General features: G+C 37.1%; 1 protein-coding gene across 4 annotated transcripts in view; it reads left to right on the top strand.

Moving 5' to 3' along the window:
• SGCE (sarcoglycan epsilon) overlaps window positions 1-25700 on the top strand; it is a 67512-nt gene that overhangs the window by 4323 nt on the left and 37489 nt on the right. For 2 of the 4 annotated variants that reach the window (XM_059933875.1, XM_059933874.1), the window contains exons 2-4: window positions 12026-12133; window positions 21486-21608; window positions 23272-23429. In XM_059933875.1, the coding sequence (XP_059789858.1) occupies window positions 12026-12133; window positions 21486-21608; window positions 23272-23429 (389 nt within the window). The remainder of the gene's footprint in view (window positions 1-12025; window positions 12134-21485; window positions 21609-23271; window positions 23430-25700) is intronic. The other 2 variants (XM_059933877.1, XM_059933876.1) reach the window with 1 other exon arrangement.

Here is a 25700-nt window from a genome sequence, read left to right as displayed (position 1 = left end):
CCACATGAACTGCTTCCGAACTGCTTCCAAGCAAAATTCTGTCTAAGCAAAATTCAGTTTTTTTAAACAACGTAACTATAGTAAAGACAGTATTGAATAAAAAACAATCTCCACCGTCTGACACTAGAAGAAACATTTCCATTGATGTTCCTTCCGTTCTAGTCTTTGTTCCATGTGCATATATATTTTTACATGACTATAATTTTAATATGTGTAGATTTTTTATACTTTGCTTTGAAAGATAAGGGAATCTTGCTTTCAGCTGAGCATTTGTCAAGGCTTTAGGATGCTCTTGTGTGTGAGATGCTGTGTTAGACTAGCAGGATTGCTTTGTGAGCATGAGGCAGGCTGAACCAGTACCCACCAGGTGTGGGGTTTACTGGGTTTGGTTCTGGGAGTGGTCCCTAGTGAAGGATCACAAGCCTTTGCCCTGGGTCTTCTCTTTTTCAACATTTTTATGGATAACTGTGATGAAGTTCTAAGATGCTTGCTTTAAAATCCATGGTTGACTTGAAAAAAGGTTAACTGTTACAAATAGATAACAGAATTTAGAGTTAACAAGGTTTAAGTAGGCTGTAGTGCTATTCAAAAATATATTTTATAGCAGTAAATGCATCATAATTCATTGGTGTGTAAGGAAGGAGGTGACTTTACGTGGTGGCGGGTTTTGAGGAAAAGGACAGTTAGTATGAACTGGTGGCATAACGTGGCTACAAAAATATCAAATTTAGATTCCGATAATAGTGTAGTGTCCATATGTCACAAAAATTAACAGTACCCTGCTCTAATTAACCACATCTGTAGTATTGTGTCCATTTCTGGCTGTCGTGTTTAAAGAGAGACATTGACAAAGTAGACAACTTCCAGAACAGTCCGTGGGGATGGTGAGGGGGCTGGCAATCCTGTCATAGGAGGTATCCTCCAAGGGTCTGGAAATGTTTAGCTTGAAGACTAAAAGTAGACAAACTCTCTTCTGTGCTTCAGAAAACAGATCTAGCTGCAGTGGGTGAAAGGTAGAGATGGATTTCAACTTGAGACCTTTCTAACAGTGCAGCTCAGGAAGGGAATCAACTTAACACCTTTACTTGGTCTCTTATTTTAAAGTATCAGAAATATTTACCTTTCTTGTAATGAATATTTAATTTGAAGACCGTGATAACATTTTAGTGTAGGGTAGCAAAGATACTTGTGATGGAAACATTTTATATTTTCTGATCAACTATCTAAAAAGAATAGTCCTATGTGTTGCAGGTTGATTTCTTACAACTTGAAAATAGCTGCAACCGGACATTTTAACACATTCTTTCCTCCCTTCTCATTTCATTTCAAATATGAAAATCTGAGAAGTAAAGTTTTATCCCCCCCTGCAAATTATCCTGGCTTTAACTTGCTTCCTAGAGTTGTTCCTTTCCTGGTGTTTCTTGCTTGCTGAGAACGGGCTTCTCTGGCAGAGTGGCTGCAGATGCCTGGGGGGGCGCCCTGGGTTAAGGGGGAGTGGACCGCTGCTGGGCAGCTGAGACCTCAGCTGCTTTAGCCTCTTACTCAGGGGAAATGTGCAGCCATTCTCCCTTCTGCAGTCCCCGCCCCACCCCCACCCCCCCTTTATATGTCCTTGCAATACTTAACAGTTACAATTTTTAGCTTTTCAACAGAAAATAAAACCTTTCAATCAAAAATAGCTGCTGCCCCTGTGCTCTTTTAACTTCTCTTCCTTTCAAGTTAGCCGCGTTTCTGACCGCCACTCTTAGTGTTTCAAACACGTCTCGGGACAGATTTTTCTTTCCTCTCCATCTGCCTATTGATTGTTTATTTTGATTATCATCTCTAACTTTGAAAATGTGATTGCTCAAAATTAATTTGTAGAGTATGCACACAGGACCCCACTTCTAAGAAGTGATAACCTGTAACACATCTGACTCCATAGCAACGATTTTTGTGCCCCTGACCCTTGAAAACTAAGACTCTGATGAGAAATGTGAAGAAAGAAGAGAACATTCTTCAGTCATCTTTTTAAACCAACTTTTTCCTGCCTCTTTTACTCCTGCCACTTCTCCCCACACCCAGAACTTTCTCCTCCACTCAAATTGTTAGGTCAGATATATGATCAAGCTAACGCTGACTATGTGAAGTGTATTTTTAATGTTGAACAAGTTTCTCCTCTTCTTATTTTCTCTATCTTTTATAAAAGTGTCGTGCACTTTTGTGGGATAGTAGTAATACACCGGGCAGCTTGTGATGGCTGGGTTCCCAGTTGTTGAAGATGCCACAGGCGTTCCTGAGCTAAGCTCATATTTCCGAGAGAGAAATGCTCAACGATGAGCGTCTGGCTTGTCAGCGCTCACGCACCTGATCTGCAGGCGGCTACTTGCAATTCCTTGAATGCAATACTTGCTCCTGCTCCTGGGTTTGGGAAGCAAATGACCTCCAACGTTTAAAATTTAAAACTTCAAGAAGTTATCTTAGGAAGTAAATAGGTAGCCTCGAAACATGAGTTGCTGTGCTTAGTAATGTTATATTCTTGCACAAATCAACATATTAGTAAAGCTGAAGTGCTGTTTTCTTCTTGGGTCACTTTGGTAAAATTCTTATTTTTTGTGTCTTCATCTAAGAATTTCTATGCACTATTTATGCAATCGCGGTTTAAATGTGTCTTATCACTTAAAAAGCGCTCATCTTTAGCACGTCTCATTTTCTACTTAATTGCCTTGGACTAATCAGATTTTTTAGACTAGCTCTTTGGCATTCTGTACCACGGGAATCACCACGGCATCTGTTGTGACACGGAAGGCAGACTTTTTCTCTTCTGACAAATGAAGCCGCTCATTTCAAAAATGTTTAGGAGTTAGGCAGCTCCAGTGTAAATTCTTTCCCATTCTTTAGCTTTTCACTCATTCATCTGGTCACCACTTTGATTATTATGGAGATTTGGGGTTCACTGTGAATTTGAAAGAAGAGATCACAGTTAATTTTCCTATAGCAGTTAAAGTGAAATATTTTAGTTCCTGATTTCTTCAGCAATAGACGTAGAAGTAAAGTTGATTTTTTTACCTTGGAATGCAGAAGAAGAAAAAATTAGCCCCATGGTTTTTGTTTTTTTTTTTTCTCCTTAGCAAATTGGTGTTTCTCACTGTGCGGTAAAATGTCAGTGGCTCTTCTGTCCTATGAAAGAGTTAATCAGTGTAGCACCTTTAACATCTTTCATTTTTTTGTAGTTATAGAATTGATTCTAATCAAAGGCCAGTACTGCAGAAGTGGAAACAGAACAGGTTGCTACATGTGTTTATCAAAATTTGAAATGTATGTTATTTTTTGTCTAGCTGTTTAAATTCTAGTTTAGTTTACAAATGTACTCCTTTAAGTGATGAAAAATAAAAATATAAGGACGTTTATTGTAGGATCGATAGTAATAATGAAAAACTAGAAAAAAAATTGGGTCATCTTACTAATACTTTTTTTATTCATTTATTTTTTGAGTATTGACTGGTTTTGAGACTGTGTTAGGTGCTGGGGAATACACTTTCCTAGCCGTTAAGGAAGTTTTACATTAGCGGGGTTGACAAAGATTAATCAATTAATCACATATAAATGTGCCCTCAGAACTATGATAAGTGCTACAAACACTAGTAGAATTTCTAAGCAGGGGATTTGGCCAGACATGGGGATTAAGGAAGGCTTCTCTGAGAAGGTACTCAGATCTGAAGGTTGAGTAAACGTTACGTGAGGTGAAGAGGAAAGGTATATTTGAGGTCAAAGGAAGAGCTCTGTAGAGGCCCTGGGGCAGGTTGCCCTGGCAAATAGAAGGTGTTGGAAAAAGTCCAGTGATGTTGGAGCCGGGAGGGAAGGGGAACTACAATATGAAAGGAGGCTAGATAGGGGGTCAGGGAGCAAATTTTGCCGGGTCTGTTAGACTACCTTAAAGAGTGTAATCTTCATCCTAAAACCAACGGGAAGTCTTTGGAGGGGTTTAAGCAGGACTTGATCAAATTTGCATTTCAAAAAGAGCACTTTGGCGGCATTGTGATGAAAGGATTGGAGGGGTCAGGATAGAAGCGGTAGTTCGAAGGCTACTTTAGTAATCCAGAAGAGAGATGATGACCTCCCAGGCTAGGGTGGTGATGGGGAAATGAAGATAGGAGGGACATCTTGAGGGGTAAACAGCAATCGGAGTGGGTTGTGGATTGAATTTGGGGTGGAGAGTGACAGGAAATATCAAGGATGATTTCTAGATTTCTGTTGTATTCATGGGAATGAATGGTGATACCATTCTCCTGATGAAGAATGCCGGAAGAGGACCAAACTTTAAGGGAAAAATCAGGAGTCCTAGTTTGGACAGGCTGAGTTTGAGGTGATGATAAATAAATTATGATTGAGCCACACAGCATAAAGCTATGCAGTCTTAAAATGTGATATCATGTAAACATGCTCAAGATATATGCTAAAGGAAAAAGTGTAATCACATTATGTAAAGAAAAGCATGGTGTATTGTGTGTTTATATGTGTATGTGTATAAACATACGTTTGCATATGCATAGAATATGGAAAGATGCAGGGACTATTAAGAGTGGGTACCCTCAGCAGTGGCATTAGGAGGATGGCATTGGAGGGAACTTTTATATTTTATACCCTCCTGGTTATACTATTTGAATGTATTACAATGAAAATGTATGGCTTCTATAATAAAGAAAAATAATGACTGTTTCAAGTAAACACCCATTAGTATATTATTGTTATATTTTTTATTTTGAGCAGAATTTTTTCCTGCAGTTTTGCTTCCCTAACCCAGTAGCTCTTAACCACTTTGCCTTTTAATCCTTTCCCACTAGATTGCACTATTAGGCTAGATTTCACCGTCTGCGTAGTATTTTGTATTCTACCTTTCGCTAATTTTATTAATTTCAAAACAGTCCAACATTTTGCAGATGAGGACATTAAATTGTAATGGTGCATGTAACTACTGCATATATTATGTATCCCATTTTCAAGGGTCCCACTGGTGGTCCTTATGCATCTAGTGTTTCTGAGATAGAATATAGATAGTACCATTTCCGGGCAGTGAAAACCCAGTACGTGCCTTGGTTGGGCTATTTGAGCAAAGGTGTAAAACTCCAAAGAGAAGTGGATAACCCTCCCTTCTCCATGAACTATTCTATCAAACCAACACTTCTTCTTTTATCAGACATTTAATTTTTCATCCAGTTTTGATATATGTAACGCGAAGTCGAATCTTGTGCCCATGCAGTTTTTGCTTTTGTTGCGTTATTTCCTCAGAATAAATACGTAAGTGTTTGTGAGAGTCAGAGAGTACAGATATCAATATAACTTGCTTCTTTTTATTTTATTTATTTATTTGTTTATTTATTTATTTATTTTGTAACATCTCTATTGGAGTATACCTGCTTTACAATGGTGTGTTAGTTTCTGCTTCATAACAAAGTGAATCAGTTATACATATATCCCCATATCTCTTCCCTCTTGCCTCTCCCTCCCTCCCACCCTCCCTATCCCACCCCTCTAGGTGGTCACAGAGCACCGAGCTGATCTCCCTGTGCTATGCGGCTGCTTCCCACTAGCTATCTATTTTACGTTTGGTAGTGTATATATGTCCATGCCACTCTCTCACTTTGTCCCATCTTACCCTTCCCCCTCCCCGTATCCTCAATTATAACTTGCTTCTTATCACACCTGGCTTTTGCAGCTCTCAACCAGTCTGCCTTGGCCGGTACTGGGAATGAAGACGTGCTATGATGCCGTCTTCTTAGCCCTGTGAAGTTTGGGATGGTTGGAGCCCCTGGGCTTCTCCTTCCTCTGGTGAGCAGCTTCTAGTGTTTACTCCACTCTGCCATACAAATATCATTTTTTCATGTGTCTCATGACCGTGAAGAAAAAAAAAAAGAGTGCTATATTCTATAATGCCAACTGTAGTGACAATAGTTTTTTCATTTGAACATCTATTTTTTTAAAAAAACACATTTAAAGAAATCTAAAATTTCCTTCATATTAAGTGAAGAATAAATGTAATAATAGCTTATATTTTTTGAGAACATCATTGTGTGCTAAGTACTCTTCTAAGGGTTTTAAGTGTATTATCTCATTTAATACTCACAATGCCTCTATGAAGTGGGCACTGTTCTGGCCCTACCAGATGAGGAAACTGAGGTACAGAGACATTGAATAACTCGCCCAGTGGACAAAAACTGGGATTTTGAACCCAGGCACTCTGTCTCCAGAGATGCTGATTTAAACACTACCTTTCTGTGCTCCCGAGTTTTATTTCACTCTAAAGTCTAAAATCTTACCTAGCTTGTGCTAAAATTATAAAATTCTAATAACTTTAAATTATATTAATTACTTACGTTCTGCCCTGCCAGGCTCTTCTGTTTTAACAAAGTTTAGAGGCTTCTCATTCTGGCATTTTCGGTTTGAAGTCTTGCTATTATACTTAGGAATATTTTTTTCTGACTCCCTTTGAGGTTGGGGTGGACAGTTCTCCTCAGCAAAGCCATTTTTTTCTCCATAGGTTCCAACTAACCTTTTAGCTTTCCTCTTTTAATGAAGTGTGTGTGTGTGTGTGTGTACATACGTACATAACACATAGGATTAATTCCCATGGGTATTGCCTCCTTGCTAGCTGTTTCTAATCCAGCAGTCAGGGAAAACTTATTTTTTTCTAGAAAGAAAAGTAAGCTGAAGAGGACCTACTAGTAATAATAATAATATCTCAAATTACTTAAGAAATATATAGTTCACAGAGTGCTTTCCCATTTAACCATTTGGGGATCGTGTTGATGAGTAGATAACGGGGACTTTGAAGTCAATCAAGAAATGGGTTCAAAATCCAAGTCTGCTACTTACTAAACATAATGACCTGGGATAAGCTACATAATTTCCTAAGACTTCTTATCCTCATTGTAAAATGGAAGTAATAATACCTGTTTCACGTAGCGATGATGTAAGGATTGGAATAGTTACGTATAAAACCTTTAGTGCCTTGTACTTACCACTCAAAACTTGGTAGCTAATGATAATGGCAGCTAACATTTTTTAGAGAGAAAAATATAAAAACAAGGTTTCAGTATAAGAGACAATTTAAAAAGTATTAAGGAGAGTTGCCTAAAAAGGGGAAGAGAAAACGTAGAGGGCAAGGGAGAGACATAATGACACGGGGAATGATGAGAGAAGGGAAGAGATGTAGGCGACATGAGCTGTCTATCCTATTTATGAAAACAAAGTCTGTGTCCCCTTTGAGTGAAACAGGAAAAGAGACAGATGAAACAGTGGACAGAGAAAGACTTGACAGTTTGGTTCTAAGGTGAGTGTTAATCAGATTATATTTCATCTGGCAGATTCTGCTATTTACTTGGACAGTGATGTCAGACTAAATTATTATTTATTATTTCTATCCCTTGACATTTTGATTAGCTCATCAGCAATCAGTCACTATTCACAGCTCTTCAATTGCTTTTATTAAATAGCAAACCCTTCCTCACTAAGTCAGCAAATTATTCAGGTTTGGGAAAGAGTCATGTCTCTTCAGAGAGTGTTTGCCCCAGGCCAGATGAGATGCAGTCATGCTGCTACAAGACTCCGGATGAATCATGGAACCTTAAGACAAACTTTAAGTATTGAATGGTTTCTAGGGATTTTAAGGACATGCCAGTCACCACTGGATTAATTCAGGCTTTGATGAGTTTTGAGAGGGAGCCTTGAGGAATTGGTTAACTTGTATACCATGCTATGCTAGCTAATTGTGTGAATGTCTTCTTAGTCTGGGCTCTGTAAACACAAGATTCATATTATTCTTTGCTTTTGTGTTTATGAATTAGAGCAAAACTCATATCCAGGTACAACTGTAGCATAGGTATCATGAACCCAATGAGCACAGTGGAGTTCTTTCAGGATTTCTGAGGATGGTCCATTCTCTTTGGAAGGAGTCCAAGAATCAGTCTATACAGGCTGACTTTTTTTCTTTACACACTAGATTTAATCTTGAAAAGTAATGTATAGAATAAATAGTTTCAAAATTTGAGTCATGTTTTCCCATCCTAAGGAAATTTATTCTCATAGAAAAAAAATGGTGTGCTCCTTTTCTAATGAAAATCAAACTTATTAAAATACTACCTTTTTTTTCCCAATGAGTATTCTGCATTTGTCAATGTACAGATTACAATAATTTTCATTACAAGAAGTTAGCTAAGTGGATCCATATCTTGGACACACAGTGAAAAATAGATATTTCAGTGTTACTGAGATTTCTCCCTCAAGGTGTGGGACTTGAATGTTTAAGCAGACACATTATCCGTGGTGTTGTGTCTTGCCTTTATTGACATTGTCCGGTGAGTAGAGCAGTAAAAAGTTGTCTTTTTATTTAGATTTATTGGACTGTGGTCTTCTGTGGTCAAAGTAGGACTTTAGATGGATCAATATAAACTTTAAAAAAATGAATATCCTCAAAACAATGCCAGCCTTAAAATAGAGCTATATCTGTGAGATGTGCTTAAACTATTTTACCCTGCCTCTATTTTTTAACAACTGAGGCACCAATCAAATTTGTCTTTTGAATTTTGAAATTCTTGTCTGTAAAAGCCAAGTAGGCTGCACTTACACAGGACCTGGAAAGCTTGAGCAATGATACGTTGGTTCACCCGGCAAGGATGTGCAGTGACATTAAATCTTATGGGTTAGTGAGGTTCTAAAAGCCAGAGTATAAGGAAAAAAATTCCATAGACTTAAGTTACCCTAGTAAATCCTTTAAATTACCGATGAAGTACATTATGTGTAGTTTTGTGTGTATAACTGAACAATAATTCTTATGCACAGCATGGTCTGAGAACCACTGGGCTAGAATAAAGGAAGGAACAAAAGGGGTGCTGTCTGGACACCCAAACCCTTCTTTCTCTATGGTAACTCCCCAATCCATGGAAAAGTGGAGAATTCTGAAGCGTGCCTGCTTGCCTGCAGGGTTTACTGCATTCTGCTGTAGGATCAAGCCTCTATAACCTTCAGACATGCTAACAGATTCTCTTGGTTTTGTATGGATTGAACTAGACAATCTACATGAAAGCACCTTGCTCAGGACCAGGTGATGTGATGGATTTAAATGTAAATGTTGCTTGTCAGGTCCACATATATACATTGTTTTTTGAAGAGTTGTAGAGAAGAATTTGGCCACTTGCTTCCTGTTTTTCTAGGTTGAGATTTCCCACTGTCCAGCAGTGACTTTCATGTTCTTGCAAATTGGCTGCATCTGTGGGCCAGTTGGGGATAAGAGAGAGTAAAGTTTTCAGTTATAAGGTTAGCCCTACATTTGTCACATTTGATGTGACTTGGTTGAACATCCTATATACCCTTGGGTTCTGTAGGTCTTCTGTTGGTCTTCTAGAGTTCGTATTTGTGTGTGAGAATCACCTGATGAAACTGTGTAACCCAACTACCTAGATTCTCCATGGTGGAGTCATGAATATGTGTTTTAAATTTTTTTATTTTGTAGTTTTTGGGGTGTGTGAGAATATGTATTTTTTAGAGAGCTGCCCAGGTGATTCTTATGTAACTAGCATATTGCCTTTGGAACCCAGCAATTAGGAAAACCCTTGGAGGTGGGATATTTTCCACAAGAGGCCATGAACATTTCTGATCCTATTTTAGCTTAAATTATTTAGGAAATGACTACTGTATTCTTCATCTAGATTTAAAAGGACATAACTTCAGTTCTTAGGTGAATCAACCATTTATTAGGTGAATCAGCCATAAGATTGGTCTTTTAATAGATATAAAATTAGTATACTTAGGTTTACATAATTTAAAAATTCAATACCAACCAAGTCATTTATTCACTTGGGGTGCTAAGGCCTTTGATTTCCACTCCCAGGTATCACTGAAATGATCACCTGAGGTTTTGTTTGATTGTTTATTTTTAATAACTTGGGTTTTGAATTGTATTCTTTTTTTCATTTTGGAAGGGGACTTGGTATTTCTCATAATTTAGTTTAAGTTCAGAATTTTACTCAAAATTCAGTTTGAGAAGGAAATAACCATTTCATCTCTGATTTACTAGCGTGAGGAGCCCTTTCAACACTAAGTGTCCTGTACCCCAACAAATGTTTCTCTCTTCACTTGTCCTTACTCTCTGATTCATGAAGTATTTTCTTTATATGCTTGTATAAAGCATATATGCTTTGTATATGCTGTACAATATACAAGTATATGTATATTGTATGTTTCTGCTTGGTCCCACCCATTCTAGTTTTTCTGGGATTGTGTCTCATCATTTATGTTCCTTTTCGTTACACCTAGTCTCTCTCTCTCTCCTTTGTCTTTTCCTCAGCTTATAAACAAAATTTGTTTCCCTACACTAAAATAACCAACCTTTTTCTCTACCTTGCTGCTCCTCAGTCTGCCATATCATTTTATCTCTTTGCTTCCCTATTCTGGCCAGTGTTCTTAAAAGATTAACTCTGTTTGTTGCATCTACGTCTTGGCCTTTTGCTGTCTGGCTTCTACTCTTACCACTTTATTGGAACTCCACTTTCAAGGAGTCACCAATAACTTCTCCCCTTTCACATCTAGCAATCTTTTCTAAGCTCTCATCCTCTTTGACCTTTTTGCAGTAAGTGAGGATGTTGATCACACTCTCCTTTTTGACAGCTCTTCCGTTGACATATGTATATGACACTTCAGGCTCAGTTGTCCAACCTCTCTGACCGCCTTGTCTCTTATTTCTTTGCTGAATTATCCTCTGTTTTTTGCTATGTAAATGTATTTATTAACATGTTCTTCTGCCTTTGTTGTCCCTCCCACTTTTTGTGCATTCCTTCTTGCTATATATTTCACCTCCAGAAGCTAGGACAAAACTACGGGGTACACCCTGGGGGATTTGGGAACTGAGCTGAACTCGAAGGGAACATATCTGAGATGGCTAGAGGAAGGGAGAATGAGATGTTGACCCAATGTTGTAGTTAGGAAAATGGTACCTAAATATCAAGTCTGGAAGATAAGGATGAAAAATGGGAGAGTAAGCAGTAAGATTGGTAGTTTGGATGATTGGAAATAGTATAGGCAAATAGGTCAAGAACGTGAATGTGTATCTTCTCCAGATCGTTTTGTACCTGACAGTCTAATGCATGTTACCTGAGAGCATGATCTCTTTAAGGAATTGCACTGGGACTTTGGCTTCAACAGTCATTTCTCTGGTGATGAACTTCAAATCTGCATCCTTGCCTTAGATTCTTCTGTGAACCAGAGTTCTATTTCCATCTTCTTCTTAGGTGGTTTCACCTGGATATCCAACTGGTACCCCACATTTAACATATCCCCAAATAAATTTGTCATCTTTCTCCTGAAATGGACTCCTTTTTGGCATTCCTAATATATCACTGTTCTGTGTCATCCTCGATCAAAACTTCAAAGCCATTATTGATTCTTTTTTTAGCCCACAACCAGCAATTTGAGAAGTACTGTCAGTATCTCTCCCATGATGTTTTGTAACTGGCCCCACCTTTACTCTTCCTTTCTTCAACCCCTGATTATGGGCTGACTGCTACTCTACACTCCAGAGATATCCCCCTATTTAGTATCCACTAACCCTGATTCTGGTCATTGCTGCCAGTGTAATGTTTCCAAAACTCAACTGTAATTTTAAAAGACGTTTTAAACTTATCACAGCATTCCTAGCCAGGGAAAATTGCTTCCCCTCTCAGTGTTATTGTAGCAGCTATGCTTTCTACCACTGTGTGTATATGTGTAATTGCTATACATATACACTATATTATATGTTACATGTATATTTTGGTACATGAATTATCAATCCCTATAGATTGTAAGCTCCTTGGAGGGCAGGAACTGTGTCTTTACTTTGTATCCCCATATATTCCTTGTATTGACATGCAACAAATATTTATTGAATGGAATTAAACAGCTCGCTGGGGCTGGAAGGAATCTGATACCAGTTAATATGTAGTAGGTGATTTGTGATAGTCATTTTAATTTGACATTAATTTCATTTTTTGTGCATTTGTTTTATTCTGAAAAGCTTTTTTATTAAGCTGTGCTGATGGCATAAATGGAACAGTTAACTGGAAGACCAAACAGGCCAACAGTTTTATTATCAGCAGAAAAATGACTGCTGGGAAGAAAGATGGTGAGTTTAGGTTGTAAATCTAAATCCCTTTTGGGGAGTCAATTAAATGTCCGCTTCCAATAGTCCTTTTGCTTTTTTAGTCATGTGTGGATTTTTTTTTTTTTGATAAGTCAATCTGAAAAAAATCAAATTTTGTTTTCCTAATCTTCTAAAACTTCTGATCCTGTGTTCGTAATCCATTATTTTCCAAGTTTTTTTCCTTTGCTGTAGTTTTCCCTTTTTTTTAACCAAAAATAATTCTTGTTTTTAACCTAATGTTGCCCCTTATCCAGTCACTAGCTTGCCACTTATGAAAATTGTCCCAGTGTGGTTATTATAACAATTTATTTATAACATTGAAAAACATTAAGGAGTACATTTAACGTAAATCGTTTAAAAACAGTATTTACATAACCTTAGAAAAATGGTCATAAAATATTTTGGCTAGTTGTGGGTGATTTTTTGAATGATTTTTGTTGCAAAACCAAATTGGTATGTTTGCTATTAACTAATTAGATGGCGTTTGTTTTCTATTGAAAAGATGGCCTGACCCTTGAATGATTGATTGTCCTTCTGAATTTTTCTTCCCTATCTTTAATGTGTTCATTAGCAATATGTCTGGACCTTTGAAATAATGCATTTCATCAGGGAGAAAAAGACTTACTTAATAACCAAAAGATTAGTTGTTTTAAAAATATCAATTATCAATATGAGCTTTCACTTAATATTTCTGGATTATTTGTCTTTATAATCCCTCTTAACTGTACCCTCACCCCTCCCCCCCCCACACACAATTTTGGCTATATGTGGTCATGAACAGAACATTAGCAGAACAGTAGCCTAGTTTCCATAACTTTGGGGTAACCAGAATATCTATTAAAAAAACCAACAATTTTAAAATATTTTGAAAAGAGCAGTAATTTTATGTGATAAAATGGCCTTACTGCCATATAAAACTTTCTAGGTATCTTGTAGGAGTGATTCCTGGCTTACCTCATTTTCTTCTTACATTTCTGAGTTGCGGGTCACTGACTTTTTTCCAGCTAGCATCAAATTATTCCTCAGCTAGAATCTTCTACTCCCAGATCTGTTTCACAGTAGGACCAAGGCTCCCAGCATCTCTTCTTCTCTGCTGTCTTTGAAACAAACCCACAAACACCTTTGCATTTTTAAGGAATTTTCATCTCTAATATCTAAAAGAAAACAGAGTTTTATAACAGTAAACTCTCATGAAAAGTTAACAAATAGTTGTTTTCAAAAGCACTAGACTCACTTGTTCTAGGATCTAAGCCCATCGTCCCACAGTCCTTTCCCCACACCCTCCTTAGATATTCTCAAAGGATTTTCTCTGTTTCCTTCAAGGGAATCACCCCTGACTACCTTATCTGGGCTGCTCCTTAATCAGGCTGAGGGCCTTTGGCTTCTTCGGCACATCCACTATTCCTGTTTTCTTTTTATTTTATTTTATTTATTTATGGCTGCGTTGGGTCTTCGTTGCTGCGCACGGGCTCTCTCTAGTTGCGGCGAGCGGGGGCTACTCTTCATTGCAGTGTGCAGGCTTCTCATTGCAGTGGCTCCTCTTGTTGCTGAGCCCCGGCTCTAGGCACATGGGCTTCAGTAGCTGTGGCACGCAGCCTCAGTAGTTGTGGCTCGCGGGCTCTAGAGCGCAGGCTCAGTAGTTGTGGCGCATGGGCTTAGTTGCTCCGTGGCATGTGGTATCTTCCCGGACCAGGGATCAAACCCGTGTCCCCTGCATTGGCAGGCGGATTCTTAACCACGGCACCACCAGGGAAGCCCCTTCCTGTTTTCTAATCTTACCAGTTATGGCCCCAGATGGCCCTCAGTATTGCCATCTGCAATTTACTTCTGTCATCTCCCAGGGATTTGGGACCTGCCCTGATTCCTGCTGCCTCACACGAGATCACTAAAGACCCTTCCTCTGGACTTCACACTATTTTGCACTAAATTGCAGTCTTTCCCTTTTCCTCAGTTTCTTCTTTTTAACGTTGATCCCTAGAATTTCTGTCCTCTTTAAGCGTGTCCCTCCATTCCTATTTGATTTTACATAAAGGTACTCTCTAACCGGCTGTCAAGCTCAGCTGAGTCATTTACTATGGTGCTCTTCTTAGTGAAATGTACTATTCCAAGGCCTTTACCATAGCACTCTCTAGAATCTCCATCTCTTCCTTTTTCAAACTTCATGCTCCCTCTGGACCTCAAACTGATTTTCTCCTTGGAACCTGAGCCATAACTGTAGTTCTCAAAATCGAAATGATCAATACATCTTGAGGTAACCAGTTCAGATTATCACATTCTCTTATTTCCTCAGTTTCTCTTGAACTCATTCTTTAGCTTCTCCCTTCCTGGTCTCCTCCTCTAATTTAAATCCTATCATTATAGTTCTGCATTATTAAAATATCTTACACAGAGAGTAATGAGTTTACTTAAGTGGGTTGTAATAATGTAATGGACAGCCACCGAATGTATTACCTCATGTTAGCAAATCAACAAAATACGTTAACTACCCTGGGTTCAAGTCCTGGCTCTTCCTCTTACTAGTCCTGTAAGCTTGAACCTGTCATTCAGCCTCTCTGGGTTCAATTTTGTTAACTATAAAATGAAGGACTGAACTTGGTTCTTTGCATGCAAACTCCGATTGTTGTTATCTGTCAGGAATCCTGGACTGAGTAGAATGCTGAGGCCATATCCAAGCAGGAAGTAATGCAATGATTTGTCTCTTAGTAGAGAAGGTTATTTGGCACGCCCTGACAGGATGACATCTAAAGCCCCTTTCAATTGCAGTGTTCTATGAGACCAAGTTTATTGATTACCAATTAAAAATGGTTTGCAACCACTTTCCAGCCGACATTTAAGAAAAAAACAACAAAACAAAACAAACACATGATCATTCTATGGAAAAATCAAGATATTTAACTCTAGTATAGAAAAATGGTTTTAGTAAGTGGCTTTGGTTGGGGGGAGGGGAATCTCACAAAGTAACCTTTCTGCTGCTTGTAGAAAAAGATCCAAGTAGTGGTTTCTTTTCTACCTCATGTAGAGAAAAGTGGTCCTATCTCTTAGAGGAGTGAAGTTTTAAAAGGCAATTTAATGCCTTCCCCATGATGAGCTCTACAGCCCAGGTGCGGACTATCTGTGACTGAAATAAAACAATAGCTGACCACTGCCCAATGAATGGCCTTCAGTACTTTGATGTTGAGTAAACTTAAGGGGTGAAGGGCAGACTGCCGAGAAAAGCTTTTGATTCTAAGCCAAGATTTATAAAGCTGGATTGATAAAACACAAGGTAAATTTTAAAGAGGAAAAAAAAAACCCAAAACCAAAACAGGTTGTGTACCTGGCTGCATATTGATGCCTTTCAAACTATTTTTCTACAGACATTATCTGGTTTAGTAATTAAATTTCAATTAGACTATAGAAATAACACATTGAAAAATAAATTAGGAAGGAAACCATAAATATATCAAGCTCTGAAAACGCTGAAATGAGTTCTCTTGGTGCAGAGATATCAAATGGAATTCATCTCTTATAATCAATTCCCATTAATTGGTAGCAGCTTCTTGGAGTGCTGTGTATACAGGGGCTCTGAGCCTCATAAAGAGCTTTTAGCTATTAAAACTATAAAAGAGAAGGCAAGTCTTATTTTTTTCTGTCTGTACTTACAGTTTCTAATTATCAGAGATGATCATATAGTAAAATAAGTTTTCAGCAATTGTATTTTTTGTGTAACTTTCTTTTTAATAATATTCCAGTTCTTTAGCAAGGCCGTGGTGTCTCTTCTGTAAATAGGATTTTGAGGAATTGGGATACCTAGTTGCTTAGGCAAAAGTTTATCTTAAAAGCTGTACCAGATAAGTGGCTATTCAGTATTATCTTTGTATTTTAAACATATTTAAAAGTCTTCTTCATCATTCTTATCCAAATTATTTTTCAAATAATACTTACTATTAAGGCAATACTATGAACAGTTGGAAGATACGCACTGTCTTATTTAACTAATTTGCACTCAGTTAAAGCACCCTTGTCATGTTTCCCAATGAGTAGCTTACGTCTTAAAACTGAACATGAGAGGCAAATTAACAAAATTGAAATGCTTTTGGAAATAGGCTTCAGTTTCTTATTAATAAATTACTTATTTTAGTGTGTTATGTTCTTAGGCTGATTTAGCTATTGCTAAGGGTAATAGATCACTTAATCAATAGATCTCTTTGTTTAAATTATGCAGTATATTTCCCACACATCGAATATGTAAGAAATTATTTTATACAGCACATTAAATCCCCTCCTTTTGATTTGACAGTTTGTTTACGTAACATATGGGTTGAATTAAGACTTTCTGTGGTACACTTATTTATTTCTGAATACATTTAATACATAGAGTTTATGTTGCCACCTCCTCAAGTAATGGCTGTCTCCCAATTATAGTAAGATCATCTTTTCAGAAGTATACTGTGTCAACTAAGAGTCAGGAAATACACCACAAAAGGGTCTCTGGGTAGCCAAAATAGATGCAGCAAACGCAGGCTCCTGTTTTTCACACCTAGCAGAGCCCTGCGTGCGTTAAAACAGTACAAATTTGCTCTTACTTTAATACGCAATCCCACCTCACTTGGTAGCCTGGTTTCTAAACCTGCAGCAGATTAATAGCAGCAAATTAGAAGGGATAGAGGAGCTGTTACAGGAAACATATGGATAGCAATGAGAAGTGACAGCTGACAACATGTCTACAGATGAGAAAACAGAAAATCCATAAAACACACAGCCTTAAAAAGCATTAGCAGACGGTGACCCGCTAGTGTACTGGGATGACAAGGCAACCAAACAGTCCATAAGGGCATGATTGTATTATAGAGGGGAGTGCAATAATTGATGCGCCAAATGATGATCTTATGCCATAGTGAAGAAGGATCGACCACCGAGTACTTTAGAAAACTCAGCTCTCTAAAATGTTTCCTTCGTTGGGGTTCCTGCTAAACTGAGATTTTACTGTATTCTCTCAAACCGCAAAAATTAGAAAATGATTATGTAAGTGGACCTTTTAAAGTGATTAATTTGTTGATAAAGCATCTATGAGAGAGAGAGAGATATTACCTTGACGTGAATACTGACAATCCTTTATGACTTCAGAGGAGAGGAGACTCTAAGACTTAAATCTAGCTGAGACTTGTAGGGTGTCACACTCAGCAGCCAGTTTATCTTTATAGTCATGTCCCTGTTCTTGATGCAGAAAAAGGGCTGGGAGGTGTTCTCCGGACTTTTTTGTAGAGAGTGGACTTTGTATGTGCCTGTGCACATGCATATGCTGTTAAAAAAATCATTGTGATAATTGTGGAGTGTTATGCTCTAGATTCGTTAGCAGTGCACCACCACAACCCTTTCAAAATTTGATGTTTACTAAACACATCCAGATTTGCTTTTGTTTTTAAGTAATTGTAAATAAGCACACAAATGTGCACCCTCATATTTTCATCTGTGTTGCTCCCATAGGGAGAGAATTTCAAATGGACTATTAATAAAGGAAGACAGGATGCTATTTAGCTAGCATGAGGTCCCCCACTTTATTGCTACCGCCATCACCTTCTGTTACGTGGTTCTTGGCTCTCTGCTGTCCCATAAGATACATTGTCAAAAATGGTTTGTAGTTTCTATGCCTTATGACTAAAACATACAGGGAACAGTTTTATAGAAAGATTTTGGTAGCATGTTAACAAGGAATATTGGACCTGCATTTAGGGAGGGTGAAATATAACCCCGACCACTTGCCCACATATCCTTTTGTTCTTCTCAACTCAGATATGTAATTTTTCCTTTAAAAAATTCTGTTATTTATGACTACCTGTCTTCAGTTTTTAATCTTTGCAAATCTAGCTACCCTTGAGGTTTGAAGGTGATGTTTTTGACCCTCTGTGGGTTGGACTTTTGGTTTAATTGTTTTGCCCATTAATGGTGATGGATTTGCACGGATTTAGCCACAGACTAGTTTCCAGTTTCATTTGTATCCGGTGGCATGTGTTTGCAGAGGTAATGGATTTGCAGCCCTAGAGGACTGGAGAGCCATGCAATACACAGAGCAGCCAGACCTTGTGACCTCAGCTTGATTAGCATGGCGCTGTTTGCTTGTATATTTCAGAGACTGTTCAGAGATTTTTTTTTTAGCGATGTGTATTTCAGAGATTCTTCAAGTGTTTCAATTTCGTTTTCAAGACTTTCTTTTAGGGAAAACAATATGCTTCAAGCTTACTGTTTGTGAGTACTACCTAGACATATGTGAGTGCAACATGTGTCCACTGTTAAGTAACAGCCTTTTTTGGTGTTAGTGCAAACCCTATCAGTATTGTTTATATCGCTCATGTTTAGAACAAGAGCCCATGACTCTGAATTCTCTGTGTCACTTGTTGCTTTTGAAAGGAAGCTAGGTATAAATACTGCCCAAATAGCCTCTGTTGAAGAGCTATTTGTTTTGCAAGTAACAAATGGGAAAGGTAAGGTAAAGGGCACTTCTCTAAAATGTTGTATGGGTCCCCATAATTTAAACTGATGCTACAGAAAGGAAGTATTATTTTCACAAACAAAACATAGTGGCTTAGTCATTTTCCATTTCTAGATGATGACTATGTCATACATCTGTATCATGTTTTTCTCAAAGTGAATGGCATACTATACTTACAGTGAAGCAGGCTTTACTGCAGAGTTGCCAAGGTAACTGACCAGCAAGTATGCAGTTCAGCAGATTGGAGAAAGGCAGTTGTACACATGAATAAAGAAATGTGCATGTCATCTTAAAACCCAGGAGGGCCATGGTAGATTGTGGTTTGGCTCTGTAGATTGTAGAAATGTTTTGTTTGTTTGTTTTTTTATGAAAGCAGAAAGTGAGATGTTCTACGCTAGTCCTTGAAGTGAGGTAATAAGCAGTGACAAGTACCCTCTTATGGTTCTATTTTAGGCTCTACCATTGGCCATATAGAAAATAGAATCATTTCAATATTATTAATATGAACAACCTTTCTTTTTGATTTATAAGCTAGCTTTTACCACCTTATGGCAGCAAAAGCTACGGGAGACTGTTAGTAGTTTATAATGTAAATGGAGGATGGTAACCCATAAACTGCTACACACGTATGAGAATTAATTTAAGTCACAAAACTGAAAATGAAGTAAGTATTATATATATTTAGTCCACAAACATAATAACTGTGTTTCCCTCTACAGTGCTTTGTATTAGAATGTATTCATCCATTTATAAAATTATTCACATATGCCAGACACCTTCTAGGTGCCGAGAAAATAACAAAGGTAAATGAAGTTCAGTGCTGGACTTAAAGGTGTTTTTAATCTCTAGAAAGAATAAATTGGATAAGCTCCAAAGAGATTCCTTTGAATTATGCAAAACATTCCTGTGCCTTGGATGTAGGATTGTGATCTAGAATTTAAACACCTTTCCGTATAGAATGAAATAACTACTCACCAGGAGTTCACAGTTCTCCATAATTTGACTCATCTTCCCAGTTTTCCTCCCCCCTACCAGGATCTAGCATTACTGGCTTAATTCCCTTTCTTGAAAGGGCCCTGCAGTATCCCACTTTTGTATCTTGCACATTTCACCACTGAAATTGCCCATCTCTGAGTTTCAGAATCTTGCTAGTACTTTAAAAGCCATATTGAATTCTACTTCTTATATAAACCTTTCCCAGGTCTTTCCAGCTTCCATTGCTCTTCACCATCTTTCCAGGTCTTGCCAGAGCAGTTTGTCTCTCTGGGGTCATACCTAGTTAGGGGGGTGTTGGTCTCCCAAACCAGATGGTGAGCTCATGAAAGGCAGGGACTGGGTCTCCTTCATCTTCACATTCTCCACAGCACCTAGCATTCAGCGGATGCCATGGAATCCAGCTGGTGAAAAATCTCTAATTCTCATCCTCGCTATTTTTCTGTGATTCACATATTCTTGTTTTTTTGGAACGGGACCATTTTCACAGGTGAGTAAATTCCTCTTGGGTAGAGAACGGGTACTCTAAATGCCATGGGAATGCTTACCAGTGCTAGTACAAAACAAGTCAGGAAAGAACGAGTCTCCCTATGTACCTAGTTTAAACCTAACTTGCCGCTTCCTTCCCTCCGTTACCACAGCCTTTGAAGTTGTGTTTTTAGTAGTAAAGCTATGGATACATGAAGCTACAAGCCAAATATTTTAGTTCAGTTCCCCATTTTTGGCAGCCATCCACAGAACTGTAGGGGCAAGTTTTCACAGATAAAGAAACATTTTTGTGGGAGTTCCTATTTTTATGCTGAAAAATTCACTGTCAGTGATTTTGCCATCCAAGGGCTTTTAGTTAGTTGTGAGCCCGGGAGTGAGCGGCCTTGGGTTCTTAAGGTTAATTACTACATTTACAAATACATCAGTGACTAAGAGAAAGAACTTGCCTGATAGGGTTTATCTGTTTAAAAATTGCAGCCAGTAGCCAAACAGGAAGATAGAAAACCAAAAGAGATTGTAGAGGTGACAAGGGTAATGGCAGTAATGTGTTGGTGGAGATGATGATATCAGAGGAAAAGACGATAAGTTGAAACTAATCAAACCAATTTGGTCATTTTAATGTACTCACATCATGTATCGTAAGTAACCAGTAAATCATGAAATCTGCCCCATTTCACTTAAAGAAATGATTTGCGCTGAATTTTATTATATAATTGTTATTGCTTATTTAGGAGGTAGCATAATAGACTAGATTTTATGTGTGAATTATTAAATGTCGAGATTAGGTAAAGTGGAATAAATCACTTCCAGGAAAGATAGGGGGGGAATAACACTCAAAGAAAGAGTATCCAATGCATTTTTATAAGTATCAATATATATGAAAGTCCCCTTACATATATCAATGGTATCATGTAGTCCGATATGCTCTGTCTGGCAAACAGTTAATACGGTGGAGATTGTTACCATTTAAAAATACCTCTTTATACTTTGCTTTGAAAAAAGGAAAAAGAAAAAATATACTGTAGCAATTATATAGCTGGTCAGTTCTCATGATGTATTTTGTTGGTAATAATCTCCATAAAAATTACAAAAGAGATTTCATGGATGTCTTTATTATTTAATAATAATTTAAAATATTAAATGTGCCTAATTCTGCTTACATAATATTTGAAAAGTCTATAAACACAGCAAGTTGAGAGTTGTTCCATGTTTTGTCCTAAAACCACTCCCCTTTAAAACAAACTTCTTAACAATCTTGCATGTTGCTTCAGTTTTCTCAGAAATTTCTACATAGTGAAACCCTTCTTTACAGTGTAAGTGAATTTTCAAAAGCAGAGCTCATTATTTGTCTTTCTGTCTCTTATCTTCCCTCTTTGTTTTCAGTGTACACTATTTTCTCCAAGGTGCACTCTGATCGGAATGTCTACCCATCTGCAGGTGTCCTCTTTGTTCATGTTTTGGAAAGAGAGTATTTTAAGGGGGAATTTCCACCTTACCCAAAACCTGGTATGTTCTGGTGGGAAAAAAAGTGGTTAATTTACTAAATTTTTCTTTTTGTTCGATGTGCATAATCTAGATGATACATGATCAGATATTACTGACATTATTTGACATGGTCTGGATATGTGATAAATTGATTGTTATAGAATATTTCCCATATTAAGATTAGAAATTTAATTACCGAAGGAAATAATTCATTTTTGAAATTTAAAGAAAGCGTATTTCTGATTTCCTAGTCTTGAGTTTTGTGCTTCTGACAAATGATCTACCTCTATTCTCAGAGAAATAATTATAGATGTACAATTACAGTTTTCCACATTAAGACTTAGAGTCTTACATAGTACATTGATTTTTGGAAAACTATACGTATGTTGTAGAAGAGAATGAAATATGGTATTAAGAAAGAGTTCTCAAAAAAACTTTTACAATATGAGATAATTTTATATAACTTCATAATCATATAATGGAGATTAATTTTTCTTCAAAGTAGTACCAGTTACGAAGTCCTATTTAATTTACTATTGGTTTAAATTACGTTATGTTGGATTGTCACAAATGCCATCAAATGAACGAAGATACAGAAAAAATAGCAAGAGAAAATACATTGTTATTATGACTCTTACTTAAGTAACAAATAAAAATGAATTTCTGAAAATAACAGCATTAGAATTAATATAAATATTATTTTTGTGGATTATATGATGAATAGCATACCTGAAAACACTCATAAAATATAGTTAAGCATGTTCTCACCAGCATTCAAGAAACAAGGCAGTCTTTTCATCAATTACTTAAAAAATGTTTTCTCATGAGGGGCATTCTATTTTTGCAAAACTATATAGCTAAACCTTGTGAGCAGCAGCTTCAACATTGGAGAAGAAAACGTAGTTAAGAGCATAGTTTCTGGAGTCAGCCAGGATTAAATTCTTGTTTCACCACTTAGTATGGCCATGAAGAATTAACATGGAAAATTACATATTTCATCAATAAAATTAGGGCTAATAAGAGTACTACTTTCATTGGTATGTTTGAAAATCAGATGAAATAGTGCCTGTAGAGGCCAGGCACATGCTAATAAAATGACACCATTATTATTGTTTATTATTAATAAATGTCATGTTATTGCAGTTCTTTTGGATTTGGATTTGGATTTTTTCAACTCATCCTCCATTGTTTTTGTTTTGTTTTGTTTTCTCCATTGTTTTTAAATTACATAATTTTTGTTTTGATGACGCTTTTATAATTTTGAAATATCCCTTAAGATGAGTTTGATAGTGCTCAGAGTTTCATGAAAGGAAGGTTTCTCAGAAGAATGAATACATCAACATGAGTAGGGGATTTTCCTGAAAGATAGTTGTCTCATTGGTAGAACTTTTCCACTGCTATGTGACCTCCTCCCCCCAAAAAAGAAAAGGAAATTTACCCCCAAATTGTATGAATATGCTTTCTTTGTTGAATCAGATTTCTAGACTAACTAAACAACCAAAAGGATTTTTTTCTTACATAAGGCCCTAATCCAAATTCCCAGATGGATTTTTTTTTTGGTGTGTATTTAATTTGCTACAAATGTTAAGAAAAAAAATTTTAGACAGACACATTTTTATTGAAACAATCAAAGCAACATGTGAAAATAACTGTCTTATATCTTACTTCTGTGTTTCTTACCTAGGCGAGATTAGTAATGATCCCATAACATTTAACACAAATTTAATGGGTTACCCAGACCGGCCTGGATGGCTTCGATATATCCAAAGGACACCATATAGTGATGGAGTCCTATATGGGTCTCCAACGGCTGAAAATGTGGGGAAACCAACAGTCATTGAGGTAATTTACTTAGAAAGAGCAAAATTATATTCTTGGTTTTTTGTAATTTGAGTTTCAAATGTTGTAATTAAAATTACATGGCAGTGGTTTTCAGTATTTTATGCATGAAAACACACTAGATAACATTTGGAAATGTACCATTCCTTTCTGTTCATCTACAGAGTTTTTTGTTTCAGCTTTTATGTAAAAAAGCGCCATCTAAATTAGTGAAAAAAATTAAAAGGTATTTAAAAGAAATAAATCACTGTGAATTCTATTTAAGAAAATGAACAAAAACTTAAAACACTTATTTTCTCCAAATTTTAATTTCAGATTTCATGTTCATTCAGTCATTAAGGAGACGTCTTTTGAGCCCCTACCATGTGCTGAACATTATGATAGGTGTCGGTGGTAGAAAGATGAGGAGTAGCTGTGCCCTGCCGTGTCTTACAGTTCAGGGGTTGAAGCACTGGAATGGAAACTCAAACTTAGCCAGCACTGACATAACTGTTATAATAAGAAGGTGCTGTTTGATGCAGAGTTACAAGAGGGTAAATAGAAATTCACTAAGTAGAAGGAAGGCTATTTTAGGCAGAAGATGCAGCACATCAAAATCTTGGAGGCATAACCATAACCACATAGTCTTAGAGAACTGCAAGTGTGGCTAGAGGACAGGATGCACTCCAGAGGGCAAATGATGGGAACGGAGGTGTTGATGTTGGTAGGAGCAGATCTTTGAGGGCTCTGTAAGCCATGCGGATATGTTTGACCTTTACTTTGGGAGTGATGATGGTGCTATAATTAATCAGATTTTTACCAGTACCTAATATCATACCTGGAAGATATTAGAAATTGAAACAATAACAAAAACAATGATGACATCGAACCTTTAATGGGAATTAATTTTTTTTTAATGAATGGATATAAAAGCTAAAAGTGTTTCACTCTTTACTATACCTAACAAAATCAGAATTATAATGGCAGGAGAGGCCTACTATAGTTTTATGCCTATATGCCTCTAGGATCTTAAATTGGAATTTAACTCTTCAATTCCATAAAAGCTTACTGGTAGTGACCAGGGCACCAGCCTAGGAACTGCTAGTGGAATTGCTAGGAGTTTGTATATGTCCTGCGTGGCATGTGTTCTACCACCAAAAATTTGCAGAATTTCTGCAGATTCTCAGGAGATTACATGCTTTGAGTTTTTCTCCAAAGTTTTAGTCAGCCATGGACTCTGGATATGAGCTTCCAGGCTGGCTGAGAGAAGGTGTTTCTTCATTTGAACTGAGGTTTGTATTAACATGACATTTCAGTGATTTCTATCTATAAATCTGCTTTCTTAAGGCAATGTTGATATAAGATAGAAATATATGTAGATATAAGAAAGAAAGTTATTTGGAGTTATTGTCAGAATAATTTTTAAAATATTCAGTAAAGTTATAAAAGAAATATATAAATGTAAGTCACCACCTTGCTAGATTAAAAAAGAAAAACACAATCACCTTGAAGATTCAGAGAAAGCATTTAATAAAATTCAACACCTATTCTTTTTTTCTTTTTTTAATTTTATTTATTTATTTATTTATTTTTGGCTGTGTTGGGTCTTCGTTTCTGTGCAAGGGCTTTCTCTAGTTGCGGCAAGTGGGGGCCACTCTTCATTATGGTGCACGGGCCTTTCCCTATCGCGGCCTCTCTTGTTGCGGAGCACAGGCTCCAGATGCGCAAGCTCAGTAATTGTGGCCTAGTTGCTCCGCGGCATGTGGGATCTTCCCAGACCAGGGCTTGAACCCGTGTCCTCTGCATTGGCAGGCAGATTCTCAACCACTGCTCCACCAGGGAAGCCCCAACACCTATTCTTGATAAGAAAAAAATAGCTCTTAGCAAACTAGGAATATAAGTGAACTTCCTTAACCTAATAGGTTATTTATCAAAAATAATAGCAAACATCATTTTTTAATGGGAAAACACTAGAGGAATTCCATTTAAATTCAGGAACAAAACAAGAATGACCCCCTGTATCACATCTATTACAGAATATATTAGAAGTCCTATCCAGTGCAGTAAAGAAAGAAAAAGAAATTTATAACTATTCGAAAGGAAGAAATGGAATAGTCAATGATATAAAGAGTCTATAGGCTATTAAAATCTTCAGAAAGCCTAGCAGTAAGCTATGGGATCAATATAAAAGATTTAGTTATATTTATTCATTAAATAACAAGTACTGAGAAAAATACATGATTTTAAAAGATACCATTTTTTTAGTAGCAACAAAATTATAATGTACTTGGAATA

The sequence above is a fragment of the Balaenoptera ricei genome, chromosome 9, assembly GCF_028023285.1.
Source record: "Balaenoptera ricei isolate mBalRic1 chromosome 9, mBalRic1.hap2, whole genome shotgun sequence".
NCBI classification, from domain to species: Eukaryota; Metazoa; Chordata; class Mammalia; order Artiodactyla; family Balaenopteridae; genus Balaenoptera; species Balaenoptera ricei.
The sequence above is the reverse complement of the archived record's forward strand: the minus strand, read 5'-3'. Positions and strand labels throughout refer to the sequence as shown.